The 22514-nt window shown below is 44.8% G+C and overlaps 1 protein-coding gene across 8 annotated transcripts in view; it reads right to left on the bottom strand.

Annotated features, from left to right (window-relative positions):
* The window catches only part of HPS3 (HPS3 biogenesis of lysosomal organelles complex 2 subunit 1), an 85674-nt gene that overhangs the window by 33139 nt on the left and 30021 nt on the right, over nucleotides 1-22514 (bottom strand). For all 8 annotated transcript variants that reach the window (XM_088472055.1, XM_088472051.1, XM_088472059.1 and 5 more), the window contains 3 exons: nucleotides 12627-12708; nucleotides 5828-5982; nucleotides 4305-4413 (listed from right to left, as the gene is read on the bottom strand). In XM_088472055.1, the coding sequence (XP_088328181.1) occupies nucleotides 4305-4413; nucleotides 5828-5982; nucleotides 12627-12708 (346 nt within the window). The remainder of the gene's footprint in view (nucleotides 1-4304; nucleotides 4414-5827; nucleotides 5983-12626; nucleotides 12709-22514) is intronic.

Genomic DNA, 22514 nt, shown 5'->3' with positions numbered 1-22514 from the left:
CCCGACCATTGAGACAGAAGATCCAATTGAAAAGTTCTGGAGTTCCAACCGTGTTGTATGAGAATCTGATGTGTAAGGGACACTTAGCATAGATGGACCTCTGCCGTCGGAGCCTTGATGAGCAAGTCATCCAGGTATGGGACAATCGTCACTCCCCCCTCCCCCGAGAGCGGAGGTGAGACAGCATGACAGCCATCACCTTGGAGAATACTCTGGGAGCTGACGAGAGACCGAACGGCAGGGCCTGGAATTTGTAACGAGGTTTCCTTGATGGCAAATCTGAGGAAAGCATGGTGAGGCACCCAAATCGGAACATGCAGATAGACATCAAAGATGCCTATCAACACCAGAAACTCTCCTGCTTCTAGTCCCGCAATAACAGAATGAAGGGACTCCATCTTGAACCTGTGAAAGGAGAGATACTGGTTCAAGGATTTCAGATTTAGAATGGGTCTGACTGACCTATCCGGCTTCGGAACCACAGAGGTTCGAGTAAAACCCGTTTTCTTTGTGCAGTGGGAACCGCAACTAGAACCTCGGCCTGCAGAAGTTTGTCGATCGCCTGACGCAAAACTAGTTGTTTCAAAGGATCGACAGGAAAACCTGTTGTAAAAAAATCGCACTGGAGTGAAGGCAAACTCGATCTTGTGTCCCTGAGATACCAGATTCCTAACCCAAGTGTTGGGACAAGTCTGCCTCCAAGCCTCCGAGAAACGCTGGAGACGAGCACCCACCTCTGGATTTCCGAGATGAGATGGGAGCCTGTCATGCCACAGGCTTGTCTGCTGGCTTGGGATCTGGACGGCGGGCATTAGTTGCTTGACGTCCTCTAGCGCGACCTCCTCGCCCTGCTGAAGAACGAAAGGAAGGTCCTTTAAACGATCGACGTGGAGGAGGTGCTGACGGCGGTAGAAAAGTACTCTTACCCCCCCAGTGGCCAGCGAGATCCACTTGTCAAACTCCGGACCAAATAAATATCACCTGTGAAAGGAAGAACTTCAACCAATCTTTTGGACTCAGCATCCACTTGCCAGGCACGAAGCCAAAGTGCTCGGTGAGCAGCGACTGCCGAAGCAGAGATCCTAGCACCTACCTGCCGATATCTCCGGAGGCGTCTCCCAAGTATACTGCGGATTCCTGAATATGCTCTGCCAAGGTAATCAGATCTGCCCACAGAGTGTTGGACTTTAGACCCTCGGTCAATTGTTCTGCCCACTTCTCCACTGCCTTGTTGACCCAAGAGCCGACCAAGGCCGGCTGGAGAAGTGCATCTGCAGCCGTATAAATGGATTTCAGAGTAGTTTCTCATTTTCGCTCTGAGCTTTCCTTCAACGTAGTAGCTCCTGGAACGGGTAACGTGGTTTTCTTTGACAAATGAGAAACCGAAGAATCCACAGGTGGCAGAGTCTCCCATCGCTTTCTATTTTCCGCTGGAAACGGATAAAGAGAGAAAAAACGCCTAGGAATCTGGAATTTACGGTCTGGATTCTGCCAGGCTGCCGTCATCTGTTCGTCTGACTGGAGAGAAACAGGGACTGTGACAGAAAACTTCTCTGTCTTAGCAAACAAGGAGTCTAACGATTCTGGAGCTTCAGGGCCAGAAATCTTAAGTATTTCCCTCACCGCCAGGATGAGTGCATCAATACCCTGCATTGCTTAAAGTTCCTGTGAGGAAGCCTCTACATCTGATTCGTCCAGCATCTCCCCTTCCTCCTCCTGAGACGAGTGATCTGCTGCAGAGTCCTCATCTGACTGGAGAATCGCCAGTAGTGCCCTTTTCTTAGACGGCTGACTTACCGCAGCCTCAGGAGCTTTAGACGTAGAACCCATAACCTGGGCAAGGTTATTCACACAGCGGGCTAGATCCTGAGCCCATGCTGGTTCTGTCGCTAGAAAAGGGTGAGATGTGCTAGGTTGATCTCTGGCGGCCTCCCGTTCCCTACGGGAAGTGGCTAATTCAGAAAAAAGATCCGCTATGACCCCTGCCAAACTATTTATTAAGGAGGGTGTGACAGACTGCGCTGTGTTAACACTCTCTGCTTCACACGCATCGCACAGGGAAGACCCTTCAGAGCGAGCATTTCTTTTTGCACTTAGTGCAGGCAAACAGTTTTTGTGAAGCAGTTTTGTCTGTTCTGGAAGTCATCATTTACTCACAGACAAACACCCACACACAATTGCAGATAATGTGAAATAGTAGACTGCAGAAAGAGCAAAATAGGGAGGAGCAGAATTTCAATAATAATGCTACCCAATTTAGAATAGATGGTGTAGCACTTACTGCTACCCTACTGTATGACTCAGACCCTTTGCAGCTGGAGCTGTCAGTCACTCTTCTCAAGGACACATTGCTGGGTATGGACTGCACTTTGGTGCCACTCCTAATGAGCAGAGCGCACCAAACCCGCCAAGGTATTGAATGAGGAGGAGGAGGGACATAACTCTGAAAGTTATGGCCGCCGCTAGGAAGCTCCGCCCCCTTATCAGCATACAGCTCTATAGAGAGCTTTGCTGTTATCTACTGTAAGCGGCTTCCTCCTCCTGACCCCCAAGGAAGCCAGCGCCGATGCTCCTATTCCAGGCAGCCGCCCAGCGGCTGCAAAACAGCCACGCTGTGGCACCCCTATGACATTCGGGGCTGGTATAGCGCGGCAGAGAAAGCGCGCTGTACCTCCAGGAGGCTGGCACCGGTGCTTCCAATACAAGCACCGGGACGCAGAGGGACAGCCGCGCAGAGGCTATAACATGCCCCAAGAAGCCAGAGCCAGTGTTTCTCATCAAGCACCGGCGTGGCACATAATAGCCGCGTAAAGCGGCTGTATGCTATGAGTGACAGTGTCACTGGCCCAGCTATAAAATTACACCTCTCCTGCTAGTCAGGAGAGGTGTGCATACTCATGTGCTGTTGCGGCCAGAGTGCTAGGCAGTGAGGGGGGAGCGGGGCCCGGACACAAGCCGGTTTCAACTGTGGCGGGCCCCGCTGAGTCTGTGGACTCTTTGTAGGTATCCCCTCCATAGGATGACCGGACACAGGCTGCAATAGCCGTGGCGGTACCCTCCCTGGCGGCTCCCACGTTGCAGGCAGACTGTCACAGTCAACAGTCTGCCTGTCCTCATGCTTTATATTTTTTTTATTTCTATTTACTATTATTAGGGCTGGAGACAGCCCCCTGTGCACCGGCTCTACTCGGGCACATTCTAAAAACTGGGGCTGATGGGGCATAGAGGGGGAGGAGCCAATCAAACTTTTAGAATTTTAAAGTGCCAGGCTCAAGTCAACCCACCGTCTACACCCCACTGTCATGAAGCTCCAGTGTCCCCTAGTGGATGAAGGATAAATTGTATTTATTTTTTTACTTGACTTACTGTAGTGGCAAAATAGCAGTTAAAAAGTATAGTAATTGTAATTAAAATTAAAAAAAGTGAAAATAATACAGAATGTTATGTTTTTAGGGAAGTAGTCACACTTGCTACAAGTGAGACCAGCTGGAATTTTTTTTTTCTTTCTTTGAGGTTCAATTTGTCATAGGTTAAGTTATTCCCACATAGTGTCAATCTGTTAGTTGTTAAATGCTGCAAACATAAGGAAGACTATAGCAATCTTAAGCTCTTTACACACGGAGCAACTATACCGATTAGACGATCGTTGTCTGATCGTCCTGCATGTGCTGGATCGAACATCCAGCACATGCAGCAACCCCCCAACTACTATAACAACGATCGCGGGTCCCTATAGTTAACAGGCTAACCTGGTCGATATCAACCAAGTTGGCCTGCATGCACGGGCAATGGTCAATATCGTTATCAACCATTCGTGCCCGTGCATCGACTGTCGTTTAAGGGGGCCAGAAAGTGCACGATTTGAACGATAACGATATGATCATTATGGTTTAAATCATACACTTTATCTGACCGTGTGAACGCAACATTACTCTGCTTTATTTTTTTAAATAGTTGCAACAAAAATTGGCCAGTACAGAAGTAATGTCATTTTAATACAGATAAACTTTATGGCTTCATAACCATTTTGGCGGACCTCCGAGTACCACTTCCTGTAAACATTCTGGTTACTGCCAACATTTTTATAGTGTATAAGATAAGAGCTACTTTGCTCTCATAGTAAGCTCATGTGGTTCCTAGTAACCAGTTATCAGTGGACATAGCGTTAAAATAAAAAGAATACTTGAGGGCACCAGTTCTGTTATGGTCCCTGAAGGATCCAGCAAATATAGTAAGAAATGGATTTCTGTACATCAAACACTTCAGCGTATATATAGTATAGAGTATTTAGCAAAGCCTAGTACCATTTCTTTGTAGAGCTGGACTGCAGGTGTAGTGCTCACAATGTAGAGATTCCAGCTAGGTTCTGTCTCAGCTGAGGTCTTGCTTTTTGTACTGCCAGACTTTCTTCCACTACAATAAAACAAGAAGAATGAAAAAAAAAAAGAATAAGCAAAATAGTAATCAAACTTCGCAAAATAATGCATGTATGACTCTAGCCAAGTGTTGTAAATGCTAGATTATATTGCTACATTATAGCAAAGTTTCTGGACATCATTAAAAGGCCAACGCCACCTAATTTTACTAAACTACTCCACATAACTTAATGATGAATTCTTCCTGCAGATTCTCCACTAGCCTCATTTATTTCTCAAAACAAACTGTAGGCATTAATGCTGGAAACAAGCAGTGAGCTGACGTCTCAAACATTTATATAAGAAAGTCTGGGCCTGATTCAGAGCCGGACACTATTTGCGCTCGCTCGTTCAGAAAAAGGGTCCGGCTATTTAAATTGAGTGCTCGCTCTTTGCGGTCTGTTGACGCCTCTATGTCTGAGCGAGCGAACGAAACAAGCGCTCGCTATTTTGTAAAGACGCCCCCTTGCCGCTCGCATCATACGTCATCTCCGCTATTTATTAGATTAATCGAGTACATCGAAAGGCGTCTGAACTGCTCGCAGTGCTTGTGGTTGGATTTTCCTACCACATTCATGCGAACAGTTCAGGCTAAGAAACAACCAAGTGACGAGGTCGATGACACTGCTTTGTTAATTATGCACACCCTTAAAACGCCCGTTTTGACAGTTTGGCACGCCTGCGTTCGGATCTCCACTCCCCGTTTTCAAGCACCTTCCCCTGTTACCACCCACAAATGCCTCATCCTGTCACTCAAATTAGCAGGCACTCGCAATTTTGCGAACACACGTTTTCCGACCGCAATGACTGGTTGGCGCATACGCATTACGACCCATACGCATGCTCAGATGTGTGAACATCGCTCGGAGCGAACGAGCGGCCGCTTACGAGCGGCTCTGAATCAGGCCCTCTGTTCTTTCGAAACATACAATTAACAAGGAGTTAAAATATATCATGTATGTTGGCTTCCTCAAAGCAATTATAAAAATGTGCAAAAATGAAAAGTTTCCAACAGCAGTGCAAAGGGAGTTTCAAGAGGGCATCGCAAATTCCTTGAAATAGAGTATGGTCTGGAGCACACACTCATATCTTTATCGTACATTTTGGTTTCCTATATCAACCAACCGTTTAGGAGGTGCCATCAGTGAGTGCAGCTTGTAAGTGGTATGATTCTAGAAGAAGTGCTTACTGTTAGGTTACAGGGAATATTATACACAAAAGTAGAAAGAGTGATGTTAGCATTTAGGCCATTTACAACAGAACTTATGGCTGAAAATGAAGTGATCCAACAATTATAGGTTATATCATATTTCCATGATTTTCAATGCGATTTCAATGTATATCATACAACTCATATTGTACTTTACCTTTGCAAAGAAAAAGCAACAATTAAAAAAACATGAAAAACTTACGATAACCTTTTGCCATTTTTTCCTTTCTCAGTCACACAATCAATATCTGCTTTTGTCAAGATGACAATATAGTTGTTAAAGTGCTGGATAGCTTTCAGTCCTATAAAGAGCTGCATTCTCAGTGTACAGACATCAAGGGACACAGGTGGGCAAGTCTGGAAAAGAGAAAAGAACTATGCTAAACATAGCCTACACAAAAATTACAGAAGCGCACTTTGGGAGGGAAACCAGTTGCCCAGGAACACCACACTCCTTACACCCATTGTTAGAATGACATGATATGCCATCCGCCCAATTAGTACCTGCTACAAATGGACTCAACACATGGTCCACAGCAGGGGTAAATTACCGCGGCTAATTACCTCGCCCGGGACTATCCTATTAGCCCCGAAAACGGCCCCGGCACTTATCGAGGATTTTTTTTGGAACCTGATGTGTCCTGAAAAATAATCCACCATAAGTGCCGTTTTTTCACCCAAAAAAAGATGAAAACACATAGGAGCCGCGATAAGCTCGCTGACCTATGTGTTTTCGGGAGAACTATCCTATTATATGGACCGAAATAATAGGATAGGGTGAAAAAAACAACGTCGGCGAGAGACGAGGAATCCGTCGCTCGGGTCTCGCACCAAAGGGGGCGTGGCTGCCAGATGGAGGCGTTCCCATGGAAACGCCTACCGTCTGGGGCCGGCCCCACTGACATCAGTAGTGATGTCAGTGGGAGTGATTTTGGCTCTGATAGAGCCGAAATCACTCCAGGGCTTGCGGCAGCGAGACCCTACCGCAGGATCTCGTCGCAAGCCCGATGGTCGCGATGGTCTTGACCATCATCATGGACACTCCAAGAGGCCGCTCCATTTTTAGGTAAGAGGGCACTGATTCAGAGCGAGCGCTCTGGTCAGAGCGTCCGGCTCTGAATCAGGCCCTTAGTTATTTTAATTTAATCATCTGTGCTCATTCATGGATATCACTAAAACCTGGACTGTTAGTGCGCCTTGAGGACAGACGTTTGGAAACACTGGTCTACAGTCTCGGAATCCCTTTCAAAGTATATACCTATGTTTAAAACAAATCTGACATCAACAAATGGCCACCATCGCTTATCTAATCTCTATTGTGTTACATTTACTTATGTTTTGGGTCTAGTAAGAGATCATAAGTATACAAAGAAATAGAAATGTGCTCCACAACAGTTAGATTAGCTGGATGACCTTTCATTTCTGTTCTGCGCACAATTCCAAATTGTTTTCATTGCTGCCTGCATATATATCTCACGGCACAATATTACTTCTCTTACTGTAATTTTAGCAGCTGTGATGTGTATTCATGTGCACATACATGAAGTTGTAGCACTATGGGTGGCTCTATGCTGAATATTCCCCCTCTGGGCACCTTCTAGTGTAAATATGGTACTATGGATACAAAAAGCTCTAGAGTCAAAAAAGCTGCAGAGGAAGAGAAAAAGGATGGGTCATCCACCACCCATAAACACAGAGTAAACAGAAAATAATTGGTGTTACAATTTTGTATTACATGTTTTTCTTTTCCCACTTTTCGGGGAAAGAATATCGTTATATTTATATGTGATAGGAAAAGCGCAGTAGGAGTTGGTTATTATTTTCGGTTTACTAAATATGGTACTAGTTTAAACAATTATGATTTACTGCCAGTTGTTTCATGCTCAGACTGCTATCTACTAGTGGTCAATAATGCAGCTGGATCTCCAGCTGGAGGGCGCTAGGGAGGACTCACATGACATATATACCCATAGCACAGTTTACCTCCTGCATGTCAGTGGAGTCAGTTTAGCTGATGCGAAAACTGCTGCTTCTATTGGAGTGCTACTCACTGGATAAGTATGCACTAATATTAAATTACCAGTTTTTCTAAAGTGTCTCACACTATGTGAATAAGCAACACTTTGTTACTTGTTCAACAAGTATATGTTACAGGCTTATTGCATCAAGTTTTATTTATTTTGTTCCGACATCATGCATTTAGAAACCCCCCCTCTAAAAATCATGTGTTTGCCCCTGGAAAGTAAAAATGGGTCTATAAGTAATCATAGGACAGTGAATGAAAGAAATCGAATTATAATTAGTCAATTACATGTCCTTGAAAAAGAAAACAGTATAAAGCAGCTATCATATTGATGTGGGTCATGCAGTCTCTGACTATAAAGAATTCCAAAAGAGAACACTTTTAAAACCAGTTGTATGACAAGCTTGAGGGCCTACTCTTCGAAAGCATATAGAAGGTAGCTGGACGTGACATACTGTATATAATAGTATAACAGATGAGGATCATCTTGATGAGATCCCTAAGAAGCAATCAACCATTATGGGACAGGTATGCGATACAAAGATAGTGCTAACATAGAACAAAACACAATTCATTAGGTAAATAGTAACATACTGGGCATTTATGGCAACTTTTATTTTGCTGCTAAAATGTCGCACAGGTCTTGAAAGCAAAGCTGAAGTCTGGTGATAATCTTCCCTCCTTGTTCTAGTGGTGAAATCTAAAAGCTGCTTAATTTCACTATCAAGGAAGAAATACATATAACATTAATAGAAGGAGGAGTGAAGGCAGTGAAGTGTTCACTCAACTACTAAATTTTGCACACTCAACACGGAAGCTGAGCGTATACTCCTTAATCCCCTAATGCCCTTTAATGTATGTAGCACCTTTCATGCAGAATGTTTCCTAGTTATATTAATCAACTAGACTTTTGGTTGGACAAACGAAGCAAACTAGTTACACATTTTATTGACCTGGCTTAGCAGAAATGTTGCACATGGGTATATTATAAGTCTATGTATTTAAGTCTTGATATTCCTAATTGCAAAAACAGGTGAAACACAAACGAAAGGTCAGAGGTGTAAATTGAAATTAGTGGATATCCAATTACTCTGACCATGCCACACACATTTTATAATATATGTTAAAATATATATATATATAAATATAACACACACACACATATGTACAGACACACACACACACACACACACTGATAGATAGATATTTATCTATCAAACGAAGACAGGTGGCACTCCGGGACTCTAAATCAACGGTGAAAAAACTGTTGTTTAATTCAATATTTCGGCATCCAGCACCCCTTCATGTGTCTTGATGAAGGGGTACTGGACCCCGAAACATTGGATTAAACACCAGTTGTTTCACCCTTGATTTAGAGTCTTGGGGGTAAATTTACTAAAGTGAGAGTTTTTGGAAGAGAAGTTGCCCATAGCAACCAATCAGATTGTACTTAACATTTAAATAACACCATCTAGAAGATAATAGCTAGAAGCTTGGACTTTGTGCAATATTACACAGGACTGTGTTTTAATATATTTCAGTACCTTATGAAATTACTCAGTACTGTATAGCACCTTATCATCTGTGGATTTTATATGTTTTTATATATTTTGTTTATGTCACTAATAAAATGTTTATAATTTTATATATCTGAGCGCCAAGGAATTATCACTACCGTTTTATTTACAATACTATATGTTGTGGAATTTGGGAATTACACATTGTGTTTAATTTCACCGGCAGACTCTGAGCATTTTTTGCGCTTAGAGGAGTTCTATATTATTACAGATCAATAGCTAGAAGCTGATTGGTTGCTATGGGCAACATCTCCACTTCTAAAAAAGACCGTCACTTTAGTAAATTTACCCCTTGGTGTGCCAACTTATATACACACATACACACACACACACACACACACACACACACACAAATACATTTGGTAGGGTGGTGTAGTTTGACCAGGATTATGATTTTGCCTAGTTTTCAACTTTGTCAGGACCACCACTGTCACACAATCCCTAAAAATGGGTACACTCTTAAATTACACAGGTCCTGGGGCTGGCTCAAGTGGAAATTGTCAGTCTGCCAAAAACCTGTGTGAAAGTTACAAAAGTATCCTTTTAACCTCCCAGTCTGAGCAAGTGTTAGGCTGGCCATACACAGTAATGCGGGCCATACACGGGGCGATTTGAAATCGTACAACACCTCGGTACGTTTTCAAATTCAGCCCGATGCATCGCATGCTGCTGTGAATGCTAAACGATGCATCTTACAAGATGCTTCGGTTACCTATTTAACAGTATGACTAATAGCAGATCTTATGGTTTTTCCATAAGATCTACGATGCAGATGTACGATGGCGGGGACGCGCATCGCCGTCGTACAGCATGCCAAACCACACACGATGTGCACTATTGATCGTTGCGATCGATCAAAATCGTGCACATCGTGTAAAATATCTTACCGTGTATGGGCCGCCTAAGATTTTTTAGACGATGTGCATGACTTCGATCGATTGTAACGATCAATAGTGCACATCATGTGTGGTTTGGTATGCTGTACGACGGCGATGCGCATCCCCGTCGTCGAACATCGGCATCGTAGATCTTATGGCAAAACCATAAGATCTGCGATCCGTCATGCTGTTAAATAGGTAAATGAAGCATCTTGCAAGATGCATTGTTTATCATTCACAGCAGCATGCGATGCATCAGGCTGAATTTGAAAACGTATAGAGGTGTTGTACGTTTTCAAATTGCCCCGTGTATGGCCGACATCAAAACTTTAGGACTCAAGTTCATATTAAATCCAGATTTAAGATAGATATGAATATAATCAAGCTTTAATGATTATTCACTGTACATTTTTTATATGTATTTCTCGATGGAATGCTATAGGAATTAAAACTATTTTTAAAGTGACCATATATATTAGTCAGCCCTCTGTGTTTGCATGCAAGGGAGTAATTAGAACTTTGCGGGCCACATAGCAAGATCTTAAAAGGGCCCCCCCAGAGGTAAATAAAACGCACACATTTGCCCCAGCACAGAGCCCATTGATGTTATTCCACACAGCGCATTCAGGTTATGACACACAGTAGTACCCCTTATACACATTATGCCACGCAGTAGTACAGGTTGAGTCTCCCGATCCAAATATTCCGAAATACTGAATATTCGAATTACGGAATATTTTGAGTATGACTGAGAATGTGAAACCTTTGCTTTCTAATGGTTCAATGTACACAAACTTTTTTTAAAGCACAAAATCATTAAAATACAGTATACAATAACCTTCAGGCTGTGTGTATAAAGTGTATATGAAACATAAATGAATTTCATGTATGTACACAACTTTTTTTTGATGCCCAAAATTATTAAAAATATTGTATAAAATGACCTGCAGGCTGTGTGTATAAGATGTATATAACACATAAATGCATTCTGTGTTTAGTTTTGGGTCCTATACCCAAGATATTTCATTATAGTATGCAAATATTCCAAAATACGGAATATTCCGATATCCAAAATACCCCTGGTCCCAAGCATTTTGGATATAGGAGACTCAACCTGTAGAACCCTTATACATTATGCCACACAGTAATGCTCTTTACAGATTATGCCACATAGTAGTAGTGCCCCATATAACACATTATTCCACACAATAGTAGTGTCCCTTATAACATTAAGCCACACATTAATGCCCCTTACACATTATGCCCCCCCAGTAACTCAGCCTCTTGCCTCCCCCTGTGTGCCATCAGCAGCCAGCAGGTGTAGATTGCTTATATACAACTTTACGTTAAGCATATCAATTGGAGGTGGTTATTGCCTATTGTCCGTTTGCACTCTATGTTTAAGAGAACAATTCTTCTATTATATATTTATAATATAGAGTATTAGTCCATATAAACATAGGCTATTTTCTACACATATAACTATTTGCTTAATAGGAACATTCACTTTGGAGATGCAGTAGCCGGCAACAATATTACTGTATAATACGGTTTTTAATATTTTTGTCATGTGTGATAATATTTTTGCTTTTGGCAAACAGAAAATGTTATTTGTCAATGTGTCATTTATATGTTTTGTGAACTGTGCTCCTATGTTTTAAATTAGCCTGTAATAAAAGTTATATTTTTATAGATAAATTTCTCATAACGGTACCCCCACAGTTTTTTTATTTGCTCTTCTCCTAATACTAATAATAAATACTAATAATACTACTAATAATAATAACATATATAACTCTGTGGAGCACCACTGACTAACCAACCTGACTACCTGAATATTCCTTATACTGAGTAGGGTGGAAATATTTCCCAACTTTGGGCTACTTTCTGTCAGAGACAAAATAGACAAACCACACAATAATCATCCATTTTAAAAAATATAACAAAAAACAAACAAACATGTTATCCCTATTGCTCTTGTGCAGTACATTGTCCATCTTTTTATTTTGCAACTATACTGATGAATCCCTGCCATCTATCCTTACCATATTCAACCTCAATTGGCACCCAATTCCCCACCTAAAGAGACTGACTCCATAGGCAATAGGTGGCTGCCTTACACATCATTTCTTGTAATCCAAAAGGTTTATAAACTCCCACAATGAAAATTAAGTAATATCTAACATACGAGTATTACCAGTCGCTGCGAAAAATAATTGACACGATAAATATGGAAACAATATGAATACTTTATAGCATTTTGCAGAAGAAAGGTTACTTGCAAACACCAGGAGGTATATTTACTAAAATACAGGTTTTTAGAAGTGGAGATGTTGCCCATAGCAACCAATCAGATTCTACTTATGTATCAAGCACCTTCTAGAAGATAATAACTAGAATCTGATTGGTTGCTATGGGCAACATCTCCACTTCTAAAAATCTGCACTGTAGTAAATATACGCCTAGGAGTCAGAAGCTGAGATAGTAAAGAGTGTGATTTGCAGTTAGTCGCAGCTGGCTTACCTTCATAGTGGTGTCCATATAAGGGTCTTCCTCCCGAGCTGCTGCAGCACTGCACCTCACTGTGAAACACTGCAAGTTGTTACTGGGTAGTAAAAAAAAAAAAAAAAGAAAAAAGTAATTTAGGCTAAATTATTTTATATAAGGATCAGACAGGGGATTTTGGGAGCTGCTGATACTGTAATTAATGGGATTAATAATACTATAAATTGCGGTAAATTACCATACATTAATGTTCCAGTATTAGAATTTAGACTCTACCAAATTATATAATGCAGTTGTAACAAATGGAGTCAAATGATGATGAAGGACATACAAGGAGAACAATAAGGATCACAAGAAGTTTCTAAATTGAAAATCTATTAGCGTAACAAAAGGCTAAAAGACTTTTTTGTGCAACAGCCCAATTGTAAATAATATTTCTTATTCTGGAATTCCTAGTTTTAATTTCACAATTCCGAATATTTTTTTTATATATATATATATATATATATATATATATATATATATATATATATATATATATATATAAAATTGTCAAAGAAGCAAAAACGGAGTGCGCACCACTATGAGCAAGGAATAACAAATACTTAATTACAGTACAAAAAAGACTTACACATAAAATGTCACAGTCCGGTGTAAATGATCACGGCCAGTATTGGGAGACACAGTCACAGCAGTATGGTAAAGCCACTATAAGCATCCGTCTCATTGTTATTATTATTATCGTTTATTTATATGGCGCCACAAGTGTTCTGCAGCGCCTTACATAGTACATAAACAAATAGATTGATTTACAGTGACTTACAGTACAGTACAATACATTACAGGACATGGATAATATGCATTGCTACATTCACGACCATAGCACCCAGATAAGCAACAATGCAAAGCAACCAAGTGTTAGGTGCCCTGGTAGAGAGTAAGAAGTAGTTGAAGGTAGAGTAAGGAGAAGCACAAGAGGGTAGAGGGCCCTGCTCATAGGAGCTTACATTCTAAGGGATCCATGGTTCAGCGCGGCGTCCCAGCTCTGGATCTAAATCTAATCTCTGGATACTATTCGATGAATTGATTGCCGATCATGTTTTCTTTCTTTTCTCTCTCTTCCATAATGTGTTATAATAATGTGCTTATTACTATTATTACTAGTGTCCATTATTATTATTGCTTTCATATAAGGTTCTTATTAACCATAGTTTTATATTGTTTTATACTATTTTACAAACTCCTCTATAATGAGGTGAACTTGAACATGGATATACAGTCAGGTGCATAAATATTGGGACATTGAAGAGAATTTTCATATTTTGGTCTCTATTCACCACCACAATGGCCTTGAAATGAAACAAACAAGATGTGCTTTAACTGCAGACTTTCAGATTTAATTTGAGGGTAATTACATCCAAATCAGGTGAACGGTGTAGGAATTACAATGGTTTCTATATGTGCCTCCCACTTTTTAAGGGGCCAAAAGTAATGGGGCTATCAACTCAAAAGCTATTTCATGGACAGGTGTGAGCTATTCCCTCATTATTTCATTATCAATTAAGCAGGTAAAAGGTCTGGAGTTGATTCTAGGTGTGACATTTGCATTTGGAATCAGTTGCTGTCGACTCTCAATATGAGTTCCAAAGAGCTGTCACTATCAGTGAAGCAAGCCATCATTAGGCTGAAAAATCAAAACAAACCCATCAGAGAGATAGCAAAAACATTAGGTGTGGCCGAATCAACTGTTTGGAACATTCTTAAAAAGAAAGAACGCACCGGAGAGCTCAGCAACACCAAAAGACCTGGAAGACCACGGAAAACAACTGTAGTGGATGACAGAAGAATTATTTCCCTGGTGAAGAAAAACCCTTCACAACAGTTGGCCAAATCAAGAACACTCTCCAGGAGGTAGGTGTATATGTGTCAAAGTCAACAATCAAGAGAAGACTTCACAAGAGTGAATATAGAGGATTCACCACAAGATGTAAACCATTGGTGAGCCTCAAAAACAGGAAGACCAGATAAGAGTTTGCCCAACAACATCTAAAAAAGCCATTACAGTTCTGTAACAACATCCTATGGACAGATGAGACAAAGATCAACTTGTACCAGAGTGATGGGAAGAGAAGAGTATGGAGAAGGAAAGGAACTGCTCGTGATCCAAAACATACCACCTCATCAGTGAAGCATGGTGGTGGTAGTGTCATGGCGTGGGCATGTATGGCTGCCAATGGAACTGGTTCCCTTGTCTTTATTGATGATGTGACTGCTGACAAAAGCAGCAGAATGAATTCTGAAGTGTTTCGGGCAATATTATATGCTCATATTCAGTCAAATGCTTCAGAACTCATTGGACGGCGCTTCACAGTGCAGATGGACAATGACCCGAAGCATACTGCAAAAGCAACCAAAGATTTTTATTAAGGCTAAAAAGTGGAATGTTATGCAATGGCCAAGTCAATCCCCTGACCTGAATCCGATTGAGCATGCATTTCACTTGATGAAGACAAAACTGAAGGGAAAATGCCCCAAGAACAAGCAGGAACTGAAGACATTTGCAGTAGAGGCCTGGCAGAGCATCACCAGGGATGAAACACAGCGTCTGGTGATGTCTATGCATTCCAGACTTCAGGCTGTAATTGCCTGCAAAGGATTTGCAACAAAGTATTAAAAAGTATTAAAAAGTGAAAGTTAGATTTAGGATTGTTTTGTTTGTCCCATTACTTTTGGCCCCTTAAAAAGTGGGAGGCACATACAGAAACCGTTGTAATTCCTACACCATTCACCTGATTTGGATGTAATTACCCTCAAATTAAATCTGAAAGTCTGCAGTTAAAGCACATCTTGTTTGTTTCATTTCAAAGCCATTGTGGTGGTGAATAGAGGCCAAAATATGAAAATTCTGTCAATCTCCCAATATTTATGCACCTGACTGTATAAAACTTACTTCCCTTAAACAATATAAAAGTTGTGTTTATTATATTGTGCTTGTATATAGTGTGGATTACTGCCTTTTTGATAAACTAGAATGTTTGATGTAATTTAGGCTAATATAATGATATTGAATAATGACATTAAACAATTACGCTAAGTGTTATTGTATCAAATCGGAACAACAATTTTTAGTAATTGTTTATAATATAATATTTATTGATTTGTATTTCACATGTATTTTGTTGTTATAAAGATAATTTATGTAAAGCGTTATTCCCACCATATAGTCTAATCTTTTTATACATTTTTGTATATATTTTACATTATATATATTTTAAAAAACAAGAGATATGGTAAGAACTTACCTTTGTTATCTCTGTTTCTACGAAGTCCATAGGGTCCACAGGGTTGACCTTGGGGTATAGCTGGATCTGGATCCACGGGCACCACGCAGTTAAAGCTTTGCTGCTCCCAGGATGCACTTGGGTCCGTCCTCCTCTATACCCCGCCCCCGAGCCACAGCACCTCAGTTGGTAAGCAGCCAAGGCCGGAGGAGGAGACTAAACAGAGAGAAGGAAGACTGGAACACACAAGAAACCATACTCACAGAAATGGGAGACGGAAAACCGGTGACCAGCCACACAGCCCATTTGAAGCCAGGTGCGTCAGGGCGGGTGCCCTGTGGACCCTATGGACTTCGTAGAAACAGAGATAACAAAGGTAAGTTCTTACCATATCTCTTGTTTTCTACTTCAGGGTCCATAGAGGGTCCACAGGGTTGACCTTGGGGATGTCCCAAAGCAGTTCAACTAAGGGCGGGGACGCTCCTGTGCTGAAAGGAGTACCCGGCGCCCAAAGGATGCATCCTGAGAGGCGAAGGTGTCAAACGCATAGAACCTCAAAAACGTCTGAATTGAAGACCAAGTAGCCGCCTTACACAGCTGAACAGCGGAGGCGGCACGTCTAGCAGCCCAAGAGGGACCCACAGAATGAGTGGAATGAGCCTTAACAGAGGCTGGCACAGGTAAACCCTCCTGTGCATAAGCCTCACAAATAACGGAACGAAGCCAACGGTCTAACGTTTGCTTGTTGGCAGGCCAACCCCTCTTGTGAAAACCGAAGAGGACAAACAAAGAATCCGACTTCCTAACCGAAGCAGTCCGGTCCACATAGATTCTAAGTGCCCGGACCACATCTAAGGAAGCCTCACCAGCAGAAAGATCAGGTGACTGAAAAGCTGGCACAACAAGTTCCTGATTAATGTGGAACTTTGAGACCACTTTGGGCAAAAACTCAGGACGCGTGCGGAGCACCGCCCTGTCCTGGTGAAAAATCAGAAAAGGAGGGAGACAGGAAAGCGCCCCCAATTCTGACACCCTCCTGGCAGAAGCAGCCACTTGAGCTCCACCGACTCAAGCGGCTCAAAAGGAGGACCCTGCAAGACCCGCAGTACCACCACCAAGTCCCAAGGAGCCACAGGAGGCACGAAGGGAGGCTGTATCCTGAGAACACCCTGGAAAAAGGTGTGAACATCCGGTAGTGTAGCAATCCGTCGCTGAAACCACACGGACAAAGCAGACACATGAACCTTCAGAGAGGCCAGGCGTAAGCCGAGGTCCAAACCTGATTGAAGGAACTCCAAGATTCTTGAAACCCGGAACACCTGCGGATCATAGTTTCTGGATTCACACCACTGAAAATAAGTGTGCCACACCCTGTGGTAAATCCGTGCTGAAGCAGGCTTGCGTGCCCTAAGCATGGTACCAATGACCGAACTGGAGAAACCCCTAGACCTCAAGACGGCTGTCTCAAGAGCCACGCCGTGAAATACAGCCGACCCAGATCCGGGTAAAGGCAGGGCCCTTGAGACAACAGGTCCCGACGCTGAGGGAGAAGGTACGGAGCGTCGATGGAGAGGCACTTCAGATCGGAGAACCAAGGACGTCTGGGCCACGCCGGAGCCACCAGCACGAGCGTGCCGCCGTCCTGCTTGAATTTCCGCAGAACCCGAGGAAGCAGGGATATCGGAGGAAACAGATACGCCAGATGAAACGTCCATTTCACCGACAGAGCGTCTACCAGACAGGCGCCTGCGTCTCTTGTCCTTGACCTGTAAACGGGCAACTTGTGATTGTGATGGGAGGCCATCAAGTCCAGCTCCGGCAGTCCCCACCTGTCCACGAGTAGCTGAAACACCTCTGGGTGAAGTGACCATTCCCCGGGATGCACGTCGTGACGGCTGAGGAAGTCCGCCTCCCAATTGAGGACTCCGGGAATGAAGACTGCCGAGATCGCTGGAACATGACACTCCGCCCAAGCAAGAATGCGAGACACCTCCGACATTGCTGCCCGACTGCGAGTTCCCCCTTGGTGGTTGATGTACGCCACCGTGGTGGCGTCGTCGGACTGCACCTGAACCGCCCTTCCGTGAAGAACGGGGCCGGACGACTGCAGGGCCCTGTATACCGACCGCAGTTCCAGGATGTTGATGGGGAGAAATGCTTCCTCCGCGGACCAACGACCCTGAAGCGATAATGAGCCGGTCACTGCCCCCCAACCCCGGAGACTGGTATCCGTCGTGAGCAGGACCCAGTCCGGGAGCCAAAAGGGGCGCCCCTCGACCAGATGCGCTGTCTGAAGCCACCAAGCCAAAGACTGCCGAACCTCCGGGGACAACACCAGCATCTGAGAGCGGATCCGGTGAGGTAACCCGTTCCATTCCGATAGAATCAGCCCCTGCAGGGGCCGGGAATGGAACTGGGCAAATTCCACCATGTCGAATGTCGACACCATGGACCCCAGAACTCTCATAGCCGAATGGACCGACAGGCGGCAACTGCTCAGGCAACTGTGTATCCGTAGCTGCAGGGAGGAGACCTTCTCCGGAGTCAGGAAAATCCGTTGCTGACGAGAATCCAGCAGGGCTCCCAAATGAACCATCCGCTGTGATGGAATCAGGGAGGACTTCTTCCAATTTATCAACCACCCGTGTGCTTGAAGACAAGCAATGGTCAGGTGGAGATGTCGAAGAAGCACCTCCGGGGAGCTCGCCAGCAGCAGAAGATCGTCCAGGTACGGCAACAGACGTAGACCCTGACCCCGAAGGTGGGCAGCCATAACTGCCATCACCTTGGTGAACACCCTCGGAGCCGTGGAAAGGCTGAAAGGCAACGCCCGAAATTGGTAGTGATGGTTCAGGATAGCAAACCTCAGATACCGCTGATGTGCCGGTGCTATGGGCACATGGAGACAGGCGTCCTGGATATCGAGGGAGACCATATAATCCCCGGGTTCCATCGCCAGAATGATGGAACGTAACGTTTCCATCCTGAACTTGGGAACTCTGAGGTATCTGTTCAGAGACTTCAAATTCAGGATAGGGCGATGAGAACCATTGGGTTTCTGTACCAGAAACAGAGTAGAATAGTACCCCGTCCCGCGCTGAGACTGCGGAACGGGAACAATGACCCCTGCTAGTAGCAAGGATTCTATAGCTACCTGAATCTGGCCAGCTTTGGTCTTGTCCAGAGAAGGACTCGTGCAGAAAAACTGGTGGGGCGGCCTGAACCGAAAAGACAGGGCGTACCCCTGAGAGACTACTTCTCGAACCCAGGCATCCGTGGTGATATTGTGCCAACACTGGGCGAATTGGAGAAGTCGGCCTCCCACTCTGGGGTCCCCCAGAGAGAGGCCCGTCCCATCAGGCAGCAGGCTTATCCTCCTGCTTGGAAGAAGGGCGCCGAGCACTCCATGCCTGCTTCTTGGGCTTGGGTGCGGCCTTGGTCGCCTAATGTCTCGGGAAGGACTGGCCCTTGGCCTTACCCTGAACCCGAAAGGACCGAAAGGCAGAGCTCCTCACTTTAGCCGGCGCAGAGGCCGAAGGGAGGAAAGCCGACTTGGACTTAGCCAAAGTATCCACTATTTTGTCCAAATCCGGACCAAATAGTAAATCACCATTAAAAGGCAAGGCCTCCAGACCCTTTTTTGAATCTACATCAGCCCTCCAGGACCTCAGCCACAGGGAGCGCCGAGCAGACACCGCTGCAGCAGACACCCTAGAAGTGAGCAGGCTGGCATCCAAAGACGCTTCCCCAATATAGGAAGCTGCATCCCGCATCTGTCCCACTAACGCTCTCTGGAGATCCGGAGCCTCATCAGGAAAGGTATCCTCCAAGGCATTGGCCCAGGCCTCAATGGCTTTAGCCACCCAGGAGATAGCCATGGACGGGCGAGCCACCGCCCCGGAAAGAGAATAAATGGACTTTAAACAAGTCTCCACCTTCCTGTCCGTGGGATCCTTCAAAGAGGAGATAGACGGCAATGGCAGCGTCGCGCTTTTGATCAAGCGGGTAACGTGGGAATCCACCGCCGGCGGAGTCTCCCATTTCCTGCAATGAGCTTCAGGAAAAGGATAGTTCGCCGCCAACCTCTTCTGTGGATGGAACCTCTTGCTGGGTAATTGCCAGGCCGCCGCCATATGATCCGTTAATTGATTAGACAGGGGGAACACAGTTGAAGTCACCTTGGCCTTTTTAAAATTAGGAAACTTCGACCTAGGAGCCGGCGCATCATCCTCAACATGTAGGATAGCACGCACCGCCCTAAGGCTGAAACATTAATGGAGGACTTAGCTTCCACCTCCTGCCCCATGGCATCAGAGTCAGAATCCTCATGGATTTCTCCATCATCTGAGGACACTTCCGAGTCCGACAACTGCGCAGCTAGTGAACTCACAACCGGACGTTTAGACACCCTTGGTGGCACATCACTTTGCAACATCGACTGAAACGCCGAGGATGAAGCCGCCAGATTCTGTACAGAGCTGGAGAGAACATCCGCCCAAGGCGGAGGAGCCGTCGGAGCAAAACTCTGCAAAGGCACTACAGACTGACGCGTCACTGGGGGAGACTGCACATACACAGGCAGTCCCGAGTAAGGACCCACAGTCTGGGCCCCGGGGGGAGACCGCAATATTTGTGGAACACCTGGGGAATGGGGGATGATGGGCTGAGGCAACGCCCTAGAAGGGACCGCTGATGGGACCGATAACCGGTCCGCAATAGACGCTAGCACCTGTGAAAACATCGCCCAAGGAGGGTCCTGTGACACAGGGGGGTTGGAGGGGCCCGGTACCAGCTGGCACCGCCCGCACAGACCATCCTGAGATAAGTCCTCCCCATCAACTCCAGCAGCACAGCGTCTGCAGGAAAAAGGCACAGGAGCCACAGAGCGCTCAGTCTCCTCATCAGCCATGATACCGTAAATACACAAGAAATACGTATCACCAGAGGAATTACAGTTTTAACACCCGCGCACTCACCAGTATGCGACACAACAGCCCAGATATGGTACTGTGTAGCACACAACAGTATGTGACTGACCCCACAAATACGTGATTTATATAAGTGAGGGTCTCAGAAACACGCCCTTCCCCCACACACCTGCCAGGCCGTAGGAGAAGGAAAGGGATATTTATAAGCTGACAGCAAGGAGAATAAGTCACAGACAGGCAGCACTAGCAATAGTCACATACAATGCAGAAAAGTTAGTACTCACTGCACCTTCCGCTACAATCAACCGCCCAGATTCAGTGTCTGGGAGGGCTATAGCGCTGTGTACACTGTCCTTTAGCAGGGGAGAGGTACACAGGGGGACCGGTCCACTTTATACCGCCTGGGAGTCTGCGATGCCTGCCAGTAAAGATGGCCGCCGGAGACCTCAGAGGAGGAGTGGCCGTAAGATAAGAGCAGCTCAGCGACGCCAGACTGCTAGTTGAAAGGCGCGCTGAGCTGAGGGGAGGAGCCGCTAGACAGGGAAGGCTGCCTCCCCTGGCTAGCAATTAACCCCCGGGTTGCCGGTCCCGCTACCAGCCTGTAACCCTGGTGGTCTAGCGGACACGCGGGGTATTCCTCAATAGAGGGGGAGCCCGCCGCCGCCGCTAGCACCTCCGGTCTGTCCCCAGAGACTTCTGACTGCATACAAAGTATCCGCGGGCCCCCGCATGCGGCGACCCGCGGCTTACCTGATCCCCGTCGCGTCCGGCAGCAGTCAAGGGAGTCCCCAAAGCCCGGCTAGTACAGGTCTGGGGTCCCGCCGCGATCCCCAGAGCTGTACTGGCGTCGCGGCGCCAGCGGGGAGAAGTAGCGGCAGCGTGGACGTCCTAAAGGACAGTCTGATGCTGCCGCTCTAAAAATTTTAAAAAAGTAGAAAAAAATAAAAAAATTTCTCTTTTAAAATAAAGCTTAGGGGCTGCTCCTGCAGCCCCACTGCGACAGGGTGACCCGATTCCGGCCAGGCACCAACTAAAACTGAGGTGCTGTGGCTCGGGGGCGGGGTATAGAGGAGGACGGACCCAAGTGCATCCTGGGAGCAGCAAAGCTTTAACTGCGTGGTGCCCGTGGATCCAGATCCAGCTATACCCCAAGGTCAACCCTGTGGACCCCCTATGGACCCTGAAGTAGAAATGCAGGTTATTAAGATCTTTTTCCTTATTACAAGAGTTAAACCATATTATTATGCTCGCTAATATATGCACTTTAGAGATCCTAATAGATACTGATCTTCAATAAAATGGCCACCTCGATCAATGGAGACTACGTTGTGGGATTTTGCTCTCTTGTTCCCTGTGTGATGATACTGTTTATCTTAGCTATTCAGCTTTTTAAAAAATACTAATATAGCTGTGACAAAGATATATGTAGGGTTTGCGAAGAGAACGTAATTTTTAACTGTTTATGAGCTCTATAGCAGCTTTAAAAGTAGCTTATAGCTATGTTCTGAGCACCACTGCTAAATTTTCTATGATTAGTTGGTCACCGCAAGTTGGTTACTATAAAAAGGGCTGAAACCCGCCGAGTAGCCACACCCACTGACAAAGTCTGATAGTCTAAACGCTTTTGGGCGTGGCTGCTGGTGACGACACGAAACTGTGGCGCTGCCTGATGGGAAGTGGAGTCCTGTGATTTAGAC

This window comes from Taudactylus pleione, unplaced genomic scaffold, assembly GCF_031769625.1.
Source record: "Taudactylus pleione unplaced genomic scaffold, aTauple2 ptg000120l, whole genome shotgun sequence".
Classification (NCBI taxonomy): domain Eukaryota; kingdom Metazoa; phylum Chordata; class Amphibia; order Anura; family Myobatrachidae; genus Taudactylus; species Taudactylus pleione.
Note: the sequence above shows the minus strand (reverse complement) of the source record. Positions and strands in the feature narration are given on the sequence as shown.